The sequence below is a fragment of the Crassostrea angulata genome, unplaced genomic scaffold, assembly GCF_025612915.1.
Source record: "Crassostrea angulata isolate pt1a10 unplaced genomic scaffold, ASM2561291v2 HiC_scaffold_47, whole genome shotgun sequence".
Taxonomy (NCBI): Eukaryota; Metazoa; Mollusca; class Bivalvia; order Ostreida; family Ostreidae; genus Magallana; species Magallana angulata.
This window is the reverse complement of record NW_026441602.1, coordinates 245378-269936: the sequence shown is the minus strand read 5'-3', so window position 1 is coordinate 269936 and position 24559 is coordinate 245378. Positions and strand designations below refer to the sequence as shown.

At 35.9% G+C, this 24559-nt stretch overlaps 2 protein-coding genes across 3 annotated transcripts in view; both read right to left on the bottom strand.

Annotated features, from left to right (window-relative positions):
* Positions 1–586: 586 nt before the first annotated feature.
* Positions 587–7790, bottom strand: LOC128168763 (uncharacterized). Its single transcript, XM_052834899.1, has 3 exons — positions 7583–7790; positions 5928–6019; positions 587–1411 (listed from the first exon to the last, which is right to left on the bottom strand). The coding sequence occupies exons 1-3, from the start codon at positions 7722–7724 to the stop codon at positions 1049–1051; spliced, it is 597 nt and encodes a 198-aa protein (XP_052690859.1). The 5' UTR covers positions 7725–7790; the 3' UTR covers positions 587–1048.
* A 4035-nt stretch (positions 7791–11825) lies between these two features.
* The window catches only part of LOC128168773 (serine/threonine-protein kinase LATS1-like), a 30149-nt gene continuing 17415 nt past the window's right edge, over positions 11826–24559 (bottom strand). For both annotated transcript variants that reach the window (XM_052834923.1, XM_052834924.1), the window contains 3 exons: positions 16831–17010; positions 16486–16592; positions 11826–13891 (listed from right to left, as the gene is read on the bottom strand). In XM_052834923.1, coding sequence (XP_052690883.1) covers positions 13424–13891; positions 16486–16592; positions 16831–17010 — 755 coding nt within the window. In that variant the 3' untranslated portion in view covers positions 11826–13423. The remainder of the gene's footprint in view (positions 13892–16485; positions 16593–16830; positions 17011–24559) is intronic.

Genomic DNA, 24559 nt, shown 5'->3' with positions numbered 1-24559 from the left:
CCATACCCCAGGCCTCAACTTTCACTTGAGTACCATAGCCCATACCCCAGGCCTCAACTTTCACCTGAGTACCATAGCCCATACCCCAGGCCTCAACTCTCACCTGAGTACTACAGCCCATACCAAATGCCTCAACACTCACTTGAGTACCATAGCCCATACCCAAGGCCTCAACACTCCCCTGAGTACCATAGCCCATACCCCAGGCCTTAAAAGTCACACGAGTACCATAGCCCATACCCAAGGCCTCAACATTCACCTGAGTACTATAGGCCATACCCAAGGCCTCAACACTCACCTGAGTACCATAGCCCATACCCCAGGCCTCAACTCTCACCTGAGTACCAGAGCCCATAACCCAGCCTAAATGCTCATCTGAGTACCAGAGCCCATACCCCAGAACTTAAAGCTCATGGGAATCTCATATTAGCTAAAGTGTCAAAAAAAACTAAAATATGGTAATGAACCCCCTCCCCCACACCCCCAAAATCTTGCCTCGATGAAGTGACTCAGGTGACCTAGAAAGTTTTCAATGAAGTGACTCAGGTGACCTAGAAAGTGATTCTGATAAAACAGAACACAAATACTCATGTTAAACATGTTTATTATAAATCATGACAGTCACTCTCAACACATACCATAATTTACATTTATAGCCACAGGGAGATTGATTTCTTTCTCTCACAGAAACGGGACATTTCTCCCCTGCATTTAGGCAAATAGACTTTTTATTGCATCATTTAATCATCAAAAAAAAGGTAATTTCACAACAATGCATTTGTCAAATCTTTGAAGAAAGTTTTATATCAAGATGACCTTCAGAATGTTAAATTTAAAATATAAAACTATACATTCAAAATTCAGAAAACAGTATATATCAAGTTCTATGATACCTAACACCTCTTGGCAGGTATTTCACACCCCCCTCCCTCCTCCCCAAATTCAAACACAATCCTGATCCAGATCCAAGATGATTCAGTAGGTAGCCATGTTGTTATAGGTAACGATTCAGTAGGTAGCCATGTTGTTATCGTCACCTTTTTTCAGGTCACCTTTTTTTAGAGTCTGACGGGGCTATCTGATTTGATTTTAAGTCTGTAGTTTCTACTTCCTCGGTGGATTCCTCTGTCTGCATTTCTTCAACATCCTCTTTGGGCATGATTACCTGTAACACCTGGAAATGGGTCAAAACATTCTGCATCTTGGTCGGGTCCACTTTGTAGTCTTTAGCTATGTCTGCTGCACTGTACTCCCCTTTGGTGTCCGAGTATTTTTTCAAAATGTCCAACATTTGCACAAAGTCAACTTTCCCGTGCGCTAACCGGTTAGGGATATGATATCCGTAGGTATCAAACGAAGTCTCGAACTCCTCGCGGTCCTGAGGGAGAGGCCGATTGGATTTGGATTTCACCTGAAAATGAAGGGAAACAATCAGGAACTAACAAGTTTAAGGGAAAAATTTATACGTAGTAAATAATAATTTCATACAATTTACAAATTTAAATCTGCTAGATTATCCAATACATGTATCATTAAATAATCAGACCTTGTGTTACTTCTCCTACGTTTTGGTTTCAGGATTAAGAAATAACAATTAAATAACATTAGTTTCATCAATTGTTAGATTAAAATTTATTAAGGATTGCTTTGTTGCTAAACTCCATTAAAAAAATCAAATCCTGTTCATCAAAGTAGGAAACAGACGACCAAAATTGTATCAGTAGTACTACTCCCTCCACAAATTGTATTAGTAGTACTATTCCTTCCACAAATTGTATCAGTAGTAATATTCCCTCCAAAATTGTATCAGTAGTACTACTCCTTCCACAAATTGTATCAGTAGTACTACTCCCTCCACAAATTGTATCAGTAGTACTATTCCCTCCACAAATTGTATCAGTATTACTATTCCCTCCACAAATTGTATCAGTAGTACTACTCCTTCCACAAATTGTATCAGTAGTACTATTCCCTCCACAAATTGTAGCAGTAGTACTATTCCCTCCACAAATTGTATCAGTAGTACTATTCCCTCCACAAATTGTATCAGTAGTACTATTCCCTCCACAAATTGTATCAGTAGTACTATTCCCTCCACAAATTGTATCAGTATTACTATTCCCTCCACAAATTGTATCAGTAGTACTATTCCCTCCACAAATTGTATCAGTATTACTATTCCCTCCACAAATTGTATCAGTAGTACTATTCCCTCCACAAATTGTATCAGTAGTACTATTCCCTCCACAAATTGTATCAGTAGTACTGTACTATTCCCTCCACAAATTGTATCAGTAGTACTACTCCCTCCACAAATTGTATCAGTAGCACTACTCCCTCCACAAATTGTATTAGTAGTACTATTCCTTCCACAAATTGTATCAGTAGTACTACTCCCTCCACAAATTGTATCAGTAGTACTATTCCCTCCACAAATTGTAGCAGTAGTACTACTCCCTCCATAAATTGTATTAGTAGTACTACTCCCTCCACAAATTGTATTAGTAGTACTACTCCCTCCACAAATTGTTTTAGTAGTACTACTCCCTCCACAAATTGTATTAGTAGTACTACTCCCTCCACAAATTGTATCAGTAGTACTATTCCCTCCACAAATTGTAGCAGTAGTACTACTCCCTCCATAAATTGTATTAGTAGTACTACTCCCTCCACAAATTGTATTAGTAGTACTACTCCCTCCACAAATTGTATCAGTAGTACTACTCCCTCCACAAATTGTATTAGTAGTACTATTCCCTCCACAAATTGTAGCAGTAGTACTACTCCCTCCATAAATTGTATTAGTAGTACTACTCCCTCCACAAATTGTATTAGTAGTACTACTCCCTCCACAAATTGTATTAGTAGTACTACTCCCTCCACAAATTGTATAAGTAATACTTCTCCCTCCACAAATTGTATCAGTAGTACTATTCCATCCACAAATTGTATCAGTATTACTATTCCCTCCACAAATTGTATCAGTAGTACTACTCCTTCCACATATTGTATCAGTAGTACTATTCCCTCCACAAATTGTATCAGTAGTACTATTCCCTCCACAAATTGTATCAGTATTACTATTCCCTCCACAAATTGTATCAGTAGTACTATTCCCTCCACAAATTGTAGCAGTAGTACTATTCCCTCCACAAATTGTAGCAGTAGTACTATTCCCTCCACAAATTGTAGCAGTAGTACTATTCCCTCCACAAATTGTATCAGTAGTACTATTCCCTCCACAAATTGTATCAGTAGTACTGTTCCCTCCACAAATTGTATCAGTAGTACTACTCCCTCCACAAATTGTATCAGTAGTACTACTCCCTCCACAAATTGTATCAGTAGTACTACTCCCTCCACAAATTGTATCAGTAGTACTACTCCTTCAACAAATTGTATCAGTAGTACTACTCCCTCCACAAATTGTATCAGTAGTACTATTCCCTCCATAAATTGTATCAGTAGTACTTCTCCCTCCACAAATTGTATCAGTAGTACTATTCCCTCCACAAATTGTATCAGTAGTACTACTCCTTCCACAAATTGTATCAGTAGTACTATTCCCTCCACAAATTGTATCAGTAGTACTATTCCCTCCACAAATTGTATCAGTAGTACTATTCCCTCCACAAATTGACATACTGGGTGCCCTGTAAACACAGGCACCTGACGTTATATACTGGCCAAAAATTTCAAACTCCTAACTTCATATATTTTATAATTTAATATAAATACATGTATTTACATCAGTTTTTAAGTTGTTACCACCAACGTCTGCTTTTTAAAATACTCAACTGTCCATGTCAAAAAAAAATTGCAAGCGTGGAATGCAATTTTGAAATATTTCTTGGATGTGTTTCTCAAAACAACTCGATTTAATTGATTCCCTACTTTTAGTTACTTATAAAAAACCCCCAGATAAAATGAATAATTTAAATGCGGCCCATGTCTGCCCAGAACCTGCAAGAGCAATTGACATAGTCCATGCCGGGAACAAAAGGTTTGTTTCCTTTCACAATATTTGCTTATTTAATTATAACCTTTAACAATGCTGTCATAAACAAACAAATTGCTATTCTAAATGCATAATGTTCATCACAGATCACTGGAGTTTTTTTTACAGCCACCACAAAATCATTTTAAAGCTTCTACAGAAACATGTGAAGGCCAAACGTCAGCAAAACCGCTATATTAGGGCAACTCACTTTGGGGAAAGATACCAAGCAGCACACGCAACTGCACGGCAAACTTTTGATATGCAGGGAAGGTCAATTTGTGTGGGACGAGATAGACCTGAGACCAGGACAGTTCCTCAGCATCAGAATTTAGCACAACTAGAGGGAAACCTCATAAACAAATGTAATAACTTCCAACAGAGGTTTTTATTCAATTGTGTGAACTCTACTAGGAACAGGTGTTGCTGTTATCCGTGGGGATGGGGAATGCACTCAGTATTGATGCTGTGATTTTCATATTGCAGGGTTCGACACTAACCTTAGTCCGTTAGTCACAGACTAATAGATTTTCATACCGACTAACAAAATTTCTGTCGAGTCAGTCCGGTTGGACTAATAAAAAATTTTGGTAAAAAAATGTGTAAATTAACGATGTGTGATTGTCGACATTTTAATGGAAAACCCTGACTATATTTTTATTATCTAGCATATGATACATTGCAGTGATTATAGAGTTACCGAGCGAAAACAACAGAGGTATGCAGGATATTATGGGTGACTTGATTATTTCTTTGCCGTAAGGGGATGTCCGAGAAAATAGATGACAAGCACACGTGTTCACAACAACAGCTTCCATAGGGACGCTTATGTGTTTTAAAAAAATAAAGGTCTCAAAACGAATCTCCTGCGAGTTGTTTAATTTAAATGAATTGTTTTACTTTAAATAATTTATGATAAATTGCTTATTATTTTAAACAGATTTTTAAAGAACTTAGATAATGAAAAGAACAAGGTAGCTCATAGCCTGGATCTAATTTGCATAGATCTATTTATAACATCTGTAATGGCGGCATACACCAAGGAATACGCAGCTCATTGCTATGTACTGCATAGCACAATACAACTAAACAAGTGCAACACCTGTAAGAAAAACATTATAGTGTATATTATGCACCCCTTTCTTACAAATTCTATTTAAAAACTCTGTACTATATATGAAGCAAATACGGTAATGCATTTTAATTTATTTTTGACGGGCACATAAAATTGCCTACGGACTAGTTAAAATAAACAGGCACTAGTCCGGCTGGACTAATGCATAAAAAAGTTAGTGTCGAACCCTGTATTGTAGGGTACATGTTCCATCTCAATTTTTTCATAAAGCCCTTAAACAAAGTTTGATTTATTATAATATTCTTTATACTTAATCAAAAAATAGCATCACATCTGACGTCATATACTGCCAGAAAAAAAAATATATACTGCCAGTGAGTGCAAATAAATAGGTAGAAATCATTTATCATATGACAATTAAATGTACCTGAAACACTTTAAAAACTGTGAGTTATGGCGGCCAAAGTTGACTCTTATCATAATTAGTTCTTTGGTAAACTAGCCTATGTACACAATCATCTACACAATTATTGCCTCTGCTGGGGTTTGAACCCGGGTCCTGGACATGCAAATTCAGCACTCCAGCTAAAGGGTTAACCCACTACTCAGAGCTAGTAGGAATGCCATATACATCACTGTACCACATTAGCGAATGTAACAGAGACACTCATTGCCTCTGTTGGATTTTGAATTTGAGTGCCGGATTTGTATGCCAGAGGACCTGGGTTCAAACCCCAGCAGAGGCAATAATTGTGTCTGTTACATGAAGACGAGAAGTAGAAATCTATAATTCAGACATGTTAAATTTAACTTTTTTGTTAAACGTCATGTAGAACAGTTGCTTTCATTTCTTACCCCTGGTGCTGGCCCATATGACTCCAGATACAAATGTTGCATTCGACTGTGAAGTTTTTCGTTCTTTTCAACGATCTGAGGGTCTGGATTGGCTAAGAATTAAAAGAGCATTCATAGATTAAAGAAAAAACCATAGGCATGAGTTTCATAAAGAAAATTTTATTCATATCGTTAAATTGGGTGGGACCAATAACTCAAATGGATTATTTTGACAGCAAAAATGTTCTTGCGGGCATGTGAGAGTAATGCTCTCCCAATAGATACATGAATATGTGTGAGAGAATAATATAACTATTTCTGACTTTAAAAAAAATACTCATGGTTCAAGATGACGGTCCATAATCTTTACCATTTTGAATCTCATCAAAAAAGATTTTTTCTGATCAGATTAAAACCCAGATTTAAAAAAGATTTTTTCTGATCAGATTAAAACCCAGATTTAAAAATTGTTAAGAAAAAATAAATAAATACAAAAATATGTTATTCTTCAGCAACTGATTAGTATCTGCTTTAAAATTCCAATTGTTTAGAGTTTTGCCACTTTGACAGATATTGTTGAGTGATATCTGCCTTTACTAGCATGACATCATACTGTAGATTTACACATTGAATACATACATGTAGGCAACAGGCCTCTGAATTTCTATAAGTTTATGCATTACAGGCAGGGTGTAAAATTAATTATAAATCTTATTTATTAATTTTTTGTTTCAAAAACGTAAGAAAACACGCTAATTGCGGAGTTGCCAATCTCTGTTATTTATGTCTCTGCTGTGTATCTATCAGTCTATAGGGGGATCCAACTAAGTACGCTGCTGATAAATCTTTAGATGATATCGACAGTGAAAAATGCGATAATATTTATTGGCTTCACGCTCAACATGGTCACATCGTAAACTGGTAAAACATACACTAATTTAATGTTCATGTCTGTCCTAGCTCTTTTAATCATCCAACTCTTTCCCGCTTGTACATGTTTATTGAATGTTTTAAGTGCATTGGATGTTGTATGTACAATCTTCATGTTACCCTTTGAGGGTCCTTAAAGTAGATCCAGTGTTCTGTGACGTCACACTTTTTTGTTACACTTTTAATTCTTTAAAAATTGTGCAAGATAGTGTTATTTATTTTATGTGAATATAATCACATGGATGTAATTAGAATTATTGGTAGGTTCAAGATATTTTCGCACTTAATTTTATACTAAATTTCCAAATTTTTATATATTTTATCTATGCAAAGGGGAAATAACTCTTTTTCTGACTTTTCTTTCAGCTGCATGTCTAAATGCTATAGTTTTTCTTATTCCAACGATTAATTTTAAAATATTTTTGTAATTTTAGTTTTCTGATAAAGTTGACATTAACATTAAACAAGAAAAACAAATTTCTGCCTACAAGATTTTACTTTTAACAGAAAAATAATACAATTTTCTAATGCTAAAATATGCTTTAGTTTATGTTTATCTGGCATCTCAAAAAGTGTGATGACATGTATATTTTTTCTAACAATTGATGACATCTAAGTCTATTAAGTCGAAATCAGTTCGGTTTTTCAACTTTCCTCAGAGAATTTTACGAGTATGGAGCTACCTTAATTGGTAAATAAAGGAAATTGAAAGATCCGTTAATTTCACCAATGTTGTCTTTACTTACAATAGACGTCCACTTGCTCATGTTTATTGTGCTTCGGGGCAGCAGTAGGTTTATCTTTCTCCTTTTCGATTTTTTTCAAAGCTCGTCTTTCAATATTATAGTAAGCCCTTGGATTAACAAACTTTCTCACAGATCCCCCCATACTTTTTACATAAGTTTTTCAAGTCTGACATTGAGAATCACGTTTCTTTGTTAGCTTCCGGTTGCGTCGTTATTAAACAATTCAATCAAGAAGAATTCGAGATCAAGCATGCAAATTCTTTCCAACTTCTACAAATTATACCAGAACAACACGAATTATAAAAAAAATGCGTTTATTTGTCACAAACACATTACAATACCATATGAAAGAAAGAAAGAGCGAAAAATAAACTAAGAAATTATTAGTAATTGATCATACAGTTTAGGATTGACCGTGCCTCTACCAGTGTTGTTTTCACTGTTTAGTTTTATTTCTTGCAATTTTCACTGTGTTTCAAATTTTTTTATTCTTGCTCCAAATAAACAAGTCTAAAATCACAGTTATTGTGAAAGTTCATGAAAAATTGCCTTGTATTTGTAATTATAAACACGATAATTTTCGTTCATAGTTAATTACTATTAGTTAGTGGTTTTCAATGATTTATGTGCTTCCATATGGATCTAGCAGATAACGACGCACTGCTCTATGTCAAGTCGACAGTTTACAGTGTAACGTAACAAAACAGGGAAAGCATTATAGGGATGACATTGTCGGTTACCCCCCCCCCCCCAACCTAATAACCAGATAATTGTATCAAAATACACGAGACATATTAGCGTAATTCATTTAATGCAAGTAAGCATTCTATTTATTTCCCTAAAAGCAATAGAAAGCAGGGTAGAAAACGCTGGTAGAAAAATATAGAAATGTGTATTTCATAACTTAATTTTTTTTGTTTTTACGACTAACCGATTACTGTTTTTACGACTAACCGAATACTGTTTTTTGTACTGAACCGCTCACTTAGTAAATCAGTTAACCGGTTAAAATTAACCCTATCTAAAAAAAAAAATGCAACTCAGGTATAAAAGGAAAATATTCGTGTGTATTAATACACGCTACATCACATGTAACCTACCAAAACGGTGTCAATATTAAACGAGGAGGAGGGCGAATTTCGCAGCATTTTCTATTACACGGTATTATACTTTCATGTTAAATACTGAAATCTGATTGGTTTAGATGCAGTTGATAATCCGTTTTATTACCTAATTCCTTTTAGTTTTCGGGGTTTACAATTTGCATATTGCAGATGGTTTTCGTGCCATTATGCAATATACTAAGTTGTTTTTTCATCTTTTGACTGCTAAAGCATTAAATAATTGTAAACTATTACCCTCAGCGTTAGCATCACGCTTAGCAACGGGTAACACAACGAATTGTTACATGTGCGTAAATTATGCGCGTACGGTTCGCCGTAGAATTCACGTCATTTCTATATAAAAGCAGTAAAAATATTCTCTAAAAATAATAAAATAAATAGTGCCTGTTTGGGAGGGTCTTCGCGTCGGATGACAATGGTTTCCTCGGGGTGTCAATTTCAACTGTTACCCTCCCAAACAGGCACTATTTATATAATAATATCCATTTCAGTCTCCCCAGGTGTGTTTCGGACGAGCAGGATCGTTTTTAAAGGGGTGGGGGGGGGGGGGGTAAGGTTAAGATTTTCCCGAAATCCTGAGAAGCAATTAAAAATAGTTTATCTTTAAAATCCTAATTTTTACCTGCTCCGAAATAGTTGGTGTCGTGGTACAACTTCTCCAAAAGTTTTCTGTATGTAAATTTAATAATATGTTTATTACTATTTATTGCCAAAAAAAAACCAAACAAACAAAAATTTATTTTTAAAAATAGCGAACATGAGACCACCCCTCCCCCGTGCAAACACGCGCCTGTGCTTATGAAAAATATGCTCTATAACTTTCACCTAACTAATAATCTAAACAAACAAAAAAGAAGAACGCACCTAAGCCCATGTCATGTTGTAAATGTATTAACTGCCTTCCGGTAAATTCAAAATTTACAACATGACACTCGCGTGGACGGAGAACATAGCTTAACAGACACACATACACACACACACACACACACTCAGACGAACAGACAGACAGACAAATCTCCCCTGTATTTCTATAATATTTTGTTCAAAGAAGTGGACAGGCAAATACTTTATTCTCTACCTTTCAACTTCTCAAAAGATAAGCGGTGGGTGGCGGGGGAGTAGGGGAGCTGATCTGCCCCAAGTCTCGAGGGAAAAAACCCCACTACGCGTAGCCGTGGGATAGGGGTGGGTGGGGTGGAATGAGGGGCGTAATGCGTTGTATCTAATGTATCTATGCAAAACTGTTTGATAATATGTTAAGTTTCCCTATAATTGTTTATATTGTCCCTAAACGATGTGTGTGTGTCTGGGGGGTGGGGGGGGGGGGCAGTTCGTTCAAAATATATTTTTATGTTTATTTTTACAATAGTTAAAACGACTGTGCAAAAAAATGGGGGTTGGGTGCTACATGTCTTTCTAAAGAGAATAAATTCTTACAGCTTTTCTCTGTGAAAAAGTTCTGCGATTTGTTGAGATGATCCATGGATTAGTCGGAGTTATCCCTCTTTCCTTATACTTAAAAATTTCTCATTGGATGTTATATCGTGTGGATTCTGGAGTAGCTTGAACACTTTGAGGCAGATTGCATTAAAATTCACACACACTCTTTATAAACAGCTAGCTCTTACCTTTCAAAGGCATGCATCTGTAGCTTGTAATGCTGTGCCCCCCCCCCTCCTCCTCCAGGTTGGGATAACTGCATCCCAAGAAACACCGGAAACCGTACCTATATATCTTCAGCATGTTTCTTGTCACACTGCACACAGCATCAAGTGACCACCATACGATTTGAGCCAGCAACCATTTGACATCTAGCCAAATCTCTGTACTCTTCTTAGCCAGCTTGTCAACTGTAAGATTTCTGAATTGTCTCCCTTTGCGAGTGCATCGTGAGAGAACTACTACTAGTATAAAATCATATATACTAACACTAGTTTTGTTTGTTATATGTAGCTGCAGGTCTGTAGTTCCCTTTGGATGGACTATCATCGTCATCCATTCGAATTTTTCAGACCGTGAGCTACAGACCTGCAGCTATGTTATATGATACATAAATAGTTATATGTTGGATCTATGAGCCACTACCCCAATGCGACATCTCATGAAGTCTTCAAGCAAGAACCCTGCATCTTAATTGTTCCATTCGTTGGTTCAATACATATGACTTAGAGCCAGGGGTCATCCCCTTCATTTATTTGGAGGGGGAGGGGTGGTTTCACATGGTCAACACTTACCTCTGCTTTAAATGGCAGTGTGTTATATACTGGCACACCATAGGAAGAGTTTCGCCCAGCACAGATGAAATAAGAAAAACAACACTCTAGATCCAAGCTCCATATACTTAGGATCCTACAGTGGATGGAGTGTACTCTACCAAACTACTCCCAGATTGTCTCACAGACATTATAACCAAGCATCAACATGTATATCTCCTTTAGGAACTATCTGAGGTACAAAACTATCTATCCAGAGACTTTCAATGGCTTCGATGAAATAGAATAAGTTAATGTAATGGACAAATCACCAGTCCCTGTCCTAAATACATACTCAGTTTTTCTCCACTAATTGGCCATCCAATATATTTTTCCAAAATGAAGTTCATATATGCAGCATAGCAGTGCCCATTCTAGACCAAAGAAATGAATACTGTGGTTTCATCAATATTCGTTGAATACCAATTTTCGTGGATTTCGTTGTTTAGTTGATCCACGAAATTAAATGTTCATTGAAGTGCAATTTTTATTAACATTTTGTATTGATAGGGTCATTGGCCACGAATTTACGTATCCTTGAAACTGTGATATTCACTTTATCCATGAAATTTGATGCCCTTGAAAATTAATGAAACCACAGTACTTAGATTCCAAAGTCAAATATATTTTAATATAATACTCCAAGGAAGTGTTTATTGCAAGATTTGAAAAGGGGAATAACTCAAGTTAAAGATTTTTTTACTAAAAATTTAAAAATGGAGTTATTCCCCTTTTCAGAACAGTGTCTGAAGCAATAACCAACACAACGCTCAAGTGTTCAAAAAAACTATTATTTCACGACGAAAAGTGAATGCATCATAAATTTTATGGACAACTTTGCAAGACCAGACACAACAAACGCCATACTCAGATTTTTATATTTTATTTGAGAATATTGCCAGTATACTTTACATATTCCCTTTATAGTTTTGTTTAGTTCTGTACATACCCTCAGACAATAATGTGGTCGGACATTTTAGTTTTACACTGTACAATATTTACACTTTTGACCACATCTGTACAATCCCAGGATGCTTTGCATTCACCTCTGTACATAAATAAAAAAACACTGAAATCTACAGATAATGCACCTTGTCGTTCATCATAAGCTCTAAGCTTAAAAAGATATATATCACAACTTTACATAATAATGATAGGATGAGTATTTACAATGATCATGAGGTTAGGAGGGGGTGAATGGGAACGGGGTTTGGGGGGAAATAGTTGTTCAATAGCAGTCACAAAGCCCCTAATGCCCCATTCATAAACAATGCAAAAATACTAAGGCAACAAATTCACCTCTCCTATAGGGAGAACATGATAAAAAATCAACAATACATTCAAACTTAACATTTAATCAAAACACAACCATCTCTCTCTCCTCTCTCTCTCTCTCTCCTCTCTCTCTCTCTCTCTCTGATTGCTATTGAACAATATCTTTAGTTTTATATAAAAAGCTATTAGCATTGCTGCATTAGGGATTCTTGTAAAATTCCAAATTCTTTCCAAATAAAGAACATAAAATAGCAGAGTACACAACAGAGTGAGGTTCTAGCATCCTCAGGTACGACCACAGCGAGTCGATTCTCAGAAATCCTGTTTCATGTGTAATATTTCTACATGATTGTGACCAATCTTTGCCTTTTTTGTGACTTGAATATAAAGAAGTCGTCTTGCTAAGCCCTTAAAATATTCCCATCGTTTCGATGTTCCGAAATCTCAGTATTTTCTCCCACCATAAAAACAATGTTTTCTTAATATCTACATACAAGATTCTTTTCACGTTTTAAGTTTATTGATAAAGAAAATATCTCTACTTTAATTGTCAACAGTGAACTTTTTGAATGAATTAGATATATATATTAATATAATAATGTTTGTACAATGGTGTACTTTCCACTAATTAGCATCACCCTGTCTTGTTTATACAACACTAGATTCACTACATACAGAATACAAAACAAACATTTGAAAGACCTTGATTAACAAATAACTTCTTGTTAATAATGTATTAAATGAAAGACGTGTGTTCCTCGTGCACCCCTCTATGACCAAAAGGCATCTGCCCCGAGTCGTCAAAATGACGTGACACAGACATAATGGCCTTAGTTTACCAGGCAATAAAAATGGAGGACACTCCTCCTTACTAAATATGACTCATTCCAATTATCCTTGTAAGAAAAAATTCACCCATTTTTATTCTTTGTTCACAATAGTTGAAAAACATTGTTCCTTAAAAAATTTAAATTCCTTTCAAGTTAAATAATAGGTTATGATATGGTTTACGAATTCAAAGTGATTACAAGTTAAGAATTTGGGTGCTTCTAACGTCCTGAAAAGACTCCAAAGTAAGCACTTCTGATAGTGCCACTTATTGTTAGAATATGCTAATATCTGACGTACATGGATATACGACAAACAGACATCAATAGATATCACAAACTTGCACCAGATATTCACAGATATCAGACATACACCGGTGCACTGGAGGAGTCTTTACTGGTTGGGGGGTCCTGGTTCAAGTCCACTACAGGGGGACATGGGTCTTCCTTCATTGATGGGTACGGATGACCTCCGTCATCAAAGAACCTGCGGAATGTAAACTCCAGGAAAGCATGCTCCGGATGTTTTCCATTTATTGGATGATCGGGCTTCTGCATTTCTTCATCAGAATCATCATCAAATTTACCGTCTATTTCGTCAAAGTAAGAGGTGTCCATGGCATGCTTTATTTTTGGTTTCCACGGAGGCTGTGACTTGCGCAGGCCTTCGAAATTAATGTCTTTAAAGTAGGGATGCCGCTTGATTTCTGTGGCCCCGTTTCGACCAAGTCGCTTGTCCGCGCTACAACACAGCTTGATAATGAGGTCCTTGGCAGCCTCGGAAAGGTTAGCCTCCGCTGGAATCTTTAGTGTTTCATCCCAGTGAATCACCTTCAAAAGAAAGTGGACTCAGTAAACTCCACATATAACAAAGATAGTGGACTAAGTAAACTCCACATATAACATAGATAGTGGACTCGTAAACTCCACATATAACAAACACAGTGGAATGAGTAAACTCTACATATATAACAAACACAGTGGAATAAGTAAACTCTACATATATAACAAACAAGTGGAGTAAGAAAACTCCACATATACAAAGATAGTGGAATAAGTAAACTCCACACATACAAAGATAGTGGAATAAGTAAAGTCCACATATAACATAGACAGTGGACTCGGTAAACTCCACATATAACAAAGACAGTGGAATAAGTAAACTTTACATGTATAACAAACACAGTGGACTCAGTAAACTCCATATATACAAATATAGCGGAATATGTAAACTCCACATAAAACATAAACAGTGGACTCAGTAAACTCCACATATAACAAACACAGTGGAATGAGTAAACTCCACATATATGAAGATAGAGGAATTATCAGACTACACATGAAGTAAGGACCGTGCTCTCATCAACATAACAAATGATAGTTTACTGTGGAATCATTTTTTTTTTTTTGCGGGGGTCAATGTTTGTTGCCAGCCGAAATTTTCCTTGTTGATGGGGACATAATTTTCTTGGCAGCAAGTTCTATATTTCGTAAATAAATATCAAACATATGCTTGTATAAACGTTCATGAGAAAGTAAATTCTTGGGCAAGGGTTATCAATGAAGCCATGAACATTGGTCCCCCAATAATAATGATGATTCCACAGTACTTGGTTTGTAATATATCCAACACCCACTAACTGAAATAAATCGCTCTCTATGTTGTAAGTGCAAAATCAGATGATAATTTGTGATTGCTTGCTTGCTCTCTCTCTCTCTCTCTCTCTCTCTCTCTCTCTCTCTCTCTCTCTCTCTCTCTCTCTCTAAATGTGTATTCCCATTGCCTTCACTAGCTTGAGGAGCTTGTTAACATTATGTAAACAGGGTTCTTTAGCACAGGACTACTGGATCCTGCTGTTATTGACACAGGCTTCTCTTATCTTTGCTATCAGACCAGGAATGCCAGCAATGTCCCATAAAACACAGCCAGGTATACAAACACACAGGTACACACAGGTAAGTAAAGTACACATACCAGTAATCTACACATACAGCCAGCAGTCACACACAGGTAGATCACACATACAGGTGAATTACAAATACACACATTCACATGTACACACACATGTACACTCACAGAGAGGCACCCTCACATGCAGGTAAATTACATATACAGAAAGATCAAACATGCAGATATAATTACACACACTGACATGAAGATTACACATACAGGTGAGAGATTTTGTACCACATATATAGGTCAGGTAGTATTCAGGTCAATTACATGTAAAGGTTGACTAACTGGTACATTACACATACATAAACTTATTATTCATATTGGTATGTTTACATGTGCTTATATTAAACATACAATAAAAAGGCAGTTCCTTCACAATGTGTAACCCCCCCCCCCCCCCCCCCCCCCCCAACTGTCCTTCCTTCTATTGTACTGACAAGTTATGTATAACTTAAAATAATTAAGATGTCTAAACGTGGATACAGTCAGAGTACATCCTAATGGAAGAAATTGGACATTGGATGGAGTCAAAGAGAAAGCCCCCCCCCCCATCCCCTGTCCAAACACAATGATCAAGGACTGAGCCAACTACATAATTCAATCATTATCAAATTTATACAGCCACAGTAAACATTCACTAAAAGTTCACAGTCACAAATCTCGTCTGACTACTGCATCACAGCTAACAATTTAGTGGAATCTTCACTAAATCGCCTCTATTGTGAATGGAGTTTCAAGTTTTTATGAGAAAATATTTTTGATTGATCATCTCAAAGAATTTTCCTTTTCAAATATTATAAATTAATGTGATTAGGCAATACATCAAAGAAACTCCAAAGATGAATGGTGTTCCCTCGGTGACGACCAGATACTTGACACTCGACACTCTTACAGAATACTAAATAATCTACGGAGGTCAGGGGTCAATGGGACAGAACAGCGAAAAGATCTGAAGAGGCTCCTCTATTGAAGTGAAGGGTCTAGACAGGTTTGTGTGTGACAGTGTAAGGGGAGCGGGCCTGATGAGGGTCATATCACTACACAAACATTAACGAATCTATCCCTCAATTAACCGGCTCCAACTGGACCTGATCTCCACTGAAGAGAAATTTCAAAAATCGTCCATATTCATGGAATGCATTCACCAACAAAATCCTACACTTCATTGAATCATTTTAAAGACAATTCAAATTTTGAAAAAATTTAGTCATAAAATGATGCACGAACTATTTATCACAGGAGAGAAATAATGCTACTGGTAATTCACGATAGGAATGAGAACCTAACATTGAAGATTGCAAATTGCAGGTGGAGACAAACATATACTACACAATGGATGGAAATTGTCAAGTAGTGAAAATACTGTAGAAGCTTAAAGGTGAGGGGAGAGGGGTAAGGGTAGATAAGCCTCCTTTCCTTCTGGGGGGGGGGGGGGGGGGGGAGCGAGGGGGGGGCACTTTTGACCTACCTTCCACTGGGTTTCTGCCGGTGTGTTTGCATAGAACGGAGGCTGACCAACTAACATCTCGTATAATATCACTCCTACACTCCACCAATCACAGCAGGAGGTGTAACCTGAAATTGACCAATCATAAATCTCATTACATTCAAACTTTAATGATTGCAACAATGATACATATCTCCTGAATGGTCTTTCGCCTGCATTTCTATTCTGTAATTTTTCATAATAATCTGTAAATTCTTGTTAGATTTTAATACTTAAGAATTTAATAAAGTAATATTAAAAATATTTATATAATGTTTAATATAAACAATCAACTCACTGATATGTAATATTAGAACTTCAACTTACCCTCCCGCAGTAGCACTTCGGGTGCGATGTAGTTGGGTGTTCCTACAAGGGAATGAGCAAGGCACCTGTGTCGTTCGCGCTGGCGACGTCGTTCTAGGGGTTTGAGTATTTCGTTACAGCGACATTCTACTTCCATTGCACAACTAACGTCCATGGAGTCCTGACGTGGATGTAGCCCATCTACAAAACCATAGACAATTACTTATACTTCACAGCCCATCTACAAAACCATAGACAGTTACTAACACTTCACAGCATTAATAAGAGGATGTAGCCCATCTACAAGATCATAGACAGTTACTAACACTTCACAGCATTAATCAGTGGATGTAGCCCATCTACAAGACCATAGACAGTTACTAACACTTCACAGCAAAAATCAGTGGATGTAGCCCATCTACAAGACCATAGACAGTTACTAACACTTCACAGCATTAATCAGTGGATGTAGCCCATCTACAAAACCATAGTCATTAACTTATACTTAACAGAACAAATCAGTGGATGTAGCCCATCTACAAAACCATAGACAGTTACTGACACTTCACAGCATTAATCAGTGAATGTAGCCCATCTACAAAACTATAGAAAATCAATGACATTTCACAGCATTTATCAAAGCATACATCCAAAAGAAAAAGTGACATAGAAATTCTGCAGCTGTGAATGACACTTAATTTCTCTCTAAAAGCTGCATTGTCAAATATCAGCCTTTAATCCAACCCTCAAACATGTACTTTATAACATCCAAATCTGTACCTCACAAAAATATCTACACTTTCACCAACTGTAGTTCTCTTACTATCCCCATACCATAGACATTCTGTAAATTGTAACAAGCATATATCATGTATACTTTTATATGTAAGTCAAATGTAAATGCATTCAATGATTGTTGTATATGTGTAATTCAGTCAATGTGTACATTAGGATTTCATTGGATAAAGACACACTGGCACAAACAAGTGACAACAGATGACGACTTAAAATATCTTAGTCTAACACATTTATTAACTGTTACTTAAAATTCTTGTACAAAAAACCCATGTACCTTCACATGTATGCAGTATACATATTTACTTTGTAAAAGATATACAGATTTGCATAAAATGTGTGTGTGTGTGTGTACTATTGTATTAAATATATACAATTCTAAAACACAAACAATCACATATACTCCTGTAAAAATAATGCCTCAACTTGGCCACTGTGCCACAGGAAATTTGATGGCAATGCTATAGTACTTCTGGTAAACAAAACAAAAACACCGTCCTGCTACAAACTTGTACAGAATACTAGTACACAGGTAGCCACTAATGAACACACAAACAACCTCACTACACATATTGTACAGTACACCTGTATAAATGTACATGTAACACCTGTATAAATGTACAGGTTACACCTGTATAAATGTCAGGGATGTAACTACATATTGGTCACCATAGCATAACACATACTACCTTATACACAGGTTGTTAAGTATGCTTGTGTAATGCATACAGGTAAACACATAGGAACACCTGTGTACAACACAATTATAACCTCATTACATGTTATACAGTATAGCTCTGTACATGTTGGGCATGTGGTATTGGTACACAAGTACAGTATTGGTACACACATACAATATTGGTACAAAAGTACAGTATTGGTACACACACACACAGTATTGGTACACACATACAATATTGGTACAAAAGTACAGTATTGGTACACACACACACAGTATTGGTACACACATACAATATTGGTACAAAAGTACAGTATTGGTACACACACACACACACAGTATTGGTACACACATACAGCATTAGTACACATTACATTACTGGTACACACAGACAGTATTGGTACACACATACAGTACTGGTATCGGTACACACATACAGTATAGGTACACACATACAGTATAAGTACACACATACAGTATTGGTACACACATACAGTATAAGTACACACATACAGTATAAGTACACAAGAACAGTATTGGTACACACATACAGTACTGGTGCTAGTACACACATACAGTACTGGTACTCACATACAGTATTTGTATACACATACAGTACTGGTACACACATACAGTATTGGTACACACATACAGTACTGGTACTCACATACAGTATTGGTACACACATACAGTATTGGTACACACATACAGTACTGGTGCTCACATACAGTATTTGTATACACATACATTATTGGTACACACATACAGTATTGGTACACACATACAGTACTGGTACTCACATACAGTATTGGTACACACATACAGTATTGGTACACACATACAGTACTGGTACACACATACAGTATTTGTATACAAATACATTATTGGTACACACATACAGTATTGGTACACACATACAGTATTGGTACACCCATACAGTATAGGTACACATATATAGTATTGGTACACACATACAGTACTGGTACTCACATACAGTATTTGTATACAAATACATTATTGGTACACACATACAGTATTGGTACACACATACAGTACTTGTACACACATACAGTATTGGTACACACATACAGTACTGGTACTCACATACAGTATTTGTATACACATACAATATTGGTACACACGTACAATATGGTACACACATACAATATAGGAACACATATATAGTATTTGTATACACATACAGTATTGGTACACACATACAATATCGGTACACATACAGTATTTGTACACACATACAATATTGGTACAAAAGTACAGTATTAGTACACATATACAGTATTGGTACATACATACAGTATTGGTACACACATACAGTATTGGTACACACGTACAATATTGGTACACACATACAGTATTAGTACACACATTCAGTATTGGTACACACATACAATATTGGTACACACATACAATATTGGTACACAAACAGTATTGGTTTACACATACAGTATTGGTACACATACTCAATGTACTCATTCTATCTTTTTATATCCCATTCAAATGTACATCAAATCTGTTACTATGTCAGAGATAATACAACAGAGAGTTACAAACACATGCCTAGAGTAATGCCGTACTGATAAATTTTATGCTATGACCATTGTAGACAAGCAACAAGATCAAAAGTACAGGAAACCTTTAATATATAAACTGTATGCGCATGAACTTTATGACCCCTTCTTCACTTTAAACACCTTTCATTACCGAGATATTCTCTCTCTCTCTCTCTCTCTCTCTCTCTCTCTCTCTCTCTCTCTCTCTCTCTCTCTCTCTCTCTGTTTTTGTATGAATCAGTACTCTAAGACCCCCTATACTGCACCAATGTGTAGACATTGGATCCACTAGACTCAACATAAAAACAACTCACAATGAAGCAACAAGTGTATACTAAATTTGTACATATACAAGGCAGGTCCCTTTCCTCAGAGGAAAGCTACCATTCACTTTTCAGTGGCAGTGAACTGATGACAACACATTTCAATACAAAGTAGGAGTGAAGAAAATCCTATGACAACTAAAGATTTAATCTCAAATGCTTCATACAACCCCCATTTTGACCTTCTTATAGGTTCATTTTTCACGTTAATGAGTTTATTTTGACTTAAGTCATCTCTCCGACCTTTTGTATTCTGTTATCACTTCTCATTCAATTTGAACAAATCCAATAATTTTCTAGTTTGTCAAAGAGCATTTTCCCTCTCTTCACAATATAAATAACCCTTGAATGGTGACACGGCCCCCTATAGCGCCGAGGAAAAGAATGCACTGTTTACTTGACTATCTCAAGATGATCGTTAACAAATTAGGTCTAATAATGGGCGATGGTTGTCATGAAATATTGCAATGTTCTCAGAAAGGAAGAGATCCATAATGTGAAAAACTTTTTTTTAAAAGAAAGAGATGAAACCGTCATAATTATATATTTCAAAATTCAGCTGGTCTCATCAGACACCTCCTTCACAACAAGCAACTACTGCCTATCCCAAATATTTATATATACCTACCTAGTAAGCAGGACATTATAAATCAAGGAGCAATCTCTCTCTCTCTCTCTCTCTCTCTCTCTCTCTCTCTTGATATTTACATAAAATCATCACAGGCATCTAATTGCAAAAATTACTGTGAACTCATTCAAAAAAAGGGGGATGTTTCCGTGTTGTCGCTTATTAAGCCATTCCATTGTGAAAACAATATGTTTGGATATTAATTCCCCCTTAATAAATATATGTTTTTTAAGAAATGATATATGCAGGTTAAAAAGTTCAAATTTTATTACTGAAAGGAGTGTATTCTTCTCCTGTATTTAACAAAAAACCCTCTGACACATAGAATTTTGCAAACCAGAGTGTGAATTATTCAAGGGTCAACTGTAGAATCATTAGATTTCTTGGTGGCTCAATTTTCGTGGAATTCGTGGGTACCTCTCGTCAATGAATTAACATCCTCCATGAATTAATGAATTAGAGTTATAAAGTCATATTTCCTTATATAAGTATGAGAATACATGAAATTACATCCCCATGAACATGTAGAATTTAAGCAATCCACAAAAAATTGACCCCCATGAATTTTAATGATTCCACAGTATCTATTTTCAATACACTAGCTCAAAATACACAACTTTTTATTCTGACACATGAGATATTTTGACCATACATGCTATATATATCATTTAATGCCAAAATATTGAGAAAGTACTCACTGAAAAGAATAAAATCACATTTTCCAGATAACAAAAACATACGTATGTCATTCTTGGACGATATATTTTTTAACATCAATTATAACAACTCAACAACAAAGGGTTATACTGTATAACTTAAATACATTTCAAGGTTAACTTCCTGGGCTGCGTTTTACAAAAGAACTTATGACTTACCACCAAATTAACGAATGCTAATTAATCACCAACTAATCAATGATTTATTCTTATGGATAAAAAATATAATAATGGGAATTGAAATATTTGTAAAAAAATGGTTTTATGTCAGTTTTGTACATTAAAGATCATTTTACAAGGTTGTAAATATTTACGACTTTGTCGTAAGTTCTTTTGTAAAATCCAGCCCTGTTCTGTTGAAATTACAAGAGGATCGAGCATTTGTATGCCAAGCTGAGAACAATCGAGTTGACCATATCAAGGTAGCTTCCTGCTCTGGTGAGACTCGGTCAGAGTACAAAGCGTTTGAATGCCAAGCTGGTACTCCTTTGGTACCACATTTTATACAAGACAATGCTGAGTAAATCCTTCAGCAATTCCATTTTGAAATCTACAAAAATTTTCAGAGAGACAAGATAACTGTTCGAAATTCACCGCATTCCGCGGAATTCTGACGAATTTCTTGATGGAACATGCTCAGCGGCCTCTTCTTGTAGTCTGGGATTAGTTTCTTCTGTCGCTGAGTTTAATAGCCCATTACAGAACTTTATGGACACTTGTATACTTTACACCGTTCTTTAATTCTCAAATCGTTCATATAAATCGGGGTTTATTTGACAATAAATTTGCACATTTCATATCTTTTCAGAATCTGATGAAACAGCATTCTTTATCTCATTATTGAATATATAAAATAAATAACCTGATTTTTTAAGGTATATGTAAAACTGAATATATGTTTCACCATTATTGAGAATTTTTTGCTAAACGTTAAACAATTAAACATGTTGCTAGTATTCCACTATAGTCTTTAATGGATGCAAATATATGCTTGGATTCATAGAGCTATATAAGTAGCTTTTTTACAGGCAAGTTGAAATATTACATAAATCTCTTAAATAATTATTATTTAAGTTACTAACTTCCATGCATGTGTATTCATATATTGTAATCACAAAGTCTAATTCCAACAGATATCCACAAAGCTTTATCCATACCTGTGGTTTAGTGTTTGTATTTTCATATTAATATACCCACGATGCTTCATTCAACCTGTGGTTCAGTGTTTGTATTTTCATATTAATATACCCACGATGCTTCATCCATACCTGTGGTTCAGTGTTTGTATTTTCATATTAATATACCCACGATGCTTCATCCATACCTGTGGTTTAGTGTTTGTATTTTCATATTAATATACCCACGATGCTTCATTGTTTGTACTTTCATATTAATATACCCACGATGCTTCATTGTTTGTACTTTCATATTAATATACCCACGATGCTTCATTGTTTGTACTTTCATATTAATATACCCACGATGCTTCATTGTTTGTACTTTCATATTAATATACCCACGATGCTTCATTGTTTGTACTTTCATATTAATATACCCACGATGCTTCATTGTTTGTACTTTCATATTAATATACCCACGATGCTTCATTGTTTGTACTTTCATATTAATATACCCACGATGCTTCATTCAGCCTGTACATTTGTATGTTCAAAAGTGTGGTTCAGAATTGTAATACTCCCAGTATCTCATTCACTTGTGTATACCATACGCTTGTACCAACAATGTCTCAATCAACCTCAAGTCTATACTTAGAATGCCACATTCATACTAGGGTATCCAGAATATCTCGTAGAGTCTTATGTATCCAGAATATCTCATTCATACCTGTGTGCCCAGAATATCTCATTCATACCTGGATATCAAAAACATTCTATTCAAGCCCATGTCTCCTGGACATCTCATTCAAATCTAGATATCCCAGAATACCTACATGTGCATCAAGAATATCTCATTCATACACGCATATATCCACAAGGTTTCTTCTTGCACCTAAATCCACAAAGTCTCGACTATTGACACTAAAACGTTCTTCAAATTTAAACATGCAATTTAAAATCATCCCATTACTCACTACATATTGTAATATTGTCAAATTCATTCAGACAGTTTAATCTTAGATGTACTCATCCATTCAATATTGTAGATCTTTACTTTCCACGGTGAAAATTTAGAACACACATTTAATGCTAGAAAATGTTTACATGATGGAAAGTTTTAAAACATTTCTTTCTTCTGACTAATGATTAACATTATCCTAGCTGCTAGCTCTAAAACAGTTAGGAACAACAGTCACTATTTAAAGATTTTAAACTTCTGCAAAAAATTACACTCACATGAACTTCATGTTACACAAACTCTGCAAGCTTTCAACTGAAAATATCAGTTGCTCCTGTTTTTGCACTGTGCAGTCTTTCGTCAATAATCTAATATGCTCAGCTGCTTTGTAATGTATATATTTATCAATTCATTATTACTGTAAACCTGTGTCAGATTTTTTATGAATTACGTCTGATAATACACTTGGTACTTTTATTTATCATCAGTAGTGGAATTTTTGCTGTAATCACTTTGTAACCAGATTAATCTTCCCACTTAATCTGTATCTTCATTGCATTGGCAAACATAATGTAAAATTCCAGTCTTTTTATTTATAATTTACATGTATAATGTAGTAAGCTATTAACGTTCTAATTTTCTTCCAGCTAATCCATGAACAGCAATAAAAAGCATGGCAACACTAGAAACTTGTGTTTAATTCTGTCTGATTGTAGTGGCACTAGATCGGAGACACATGTCTACTTCAACTTCCCCTGTGGTGGTCTCCGCCCCCGAGGAGACCACTGGAACTTTAGTATCTCCCCATCCTCTACCCCCAACATCTCATCTACACCCTCTCCCCCTCAGCATTCCCCTACCCTCCCCCCTCAATATCCCCCCATCCTCCCTTTCCCCCTCATCATCTCCCCCGTCCCTCTACCCAATAACATTTCCCCCACCTTCTCCCCCTCAATATTCCC

Bases quoted from the DNA above. Each gene is read 5' to 3' on its own strand.
- LOC128168763 (XM_052834899.1), bottom strand. From the start codon at position 7,724: ATGGGGGGATCTGTGAGAAAGTTTGTTAATCCAAGGGCTTACTATAAT. The intron at 6,020-7,582 runs GTAAGTAAAGAC...TTTAATTCTTAG, and splicing joins TGAGCAAGTGGACGTCTATT to CCAATCCAGACCCTCAGATC. The intron at 1,412-5,927 runs GTAAGAAATGAA...CTTCATTTTCAG, and splicing joins CATATGGGCCAGCACCAGGG to GTGAAATCCAAATCCAATCG.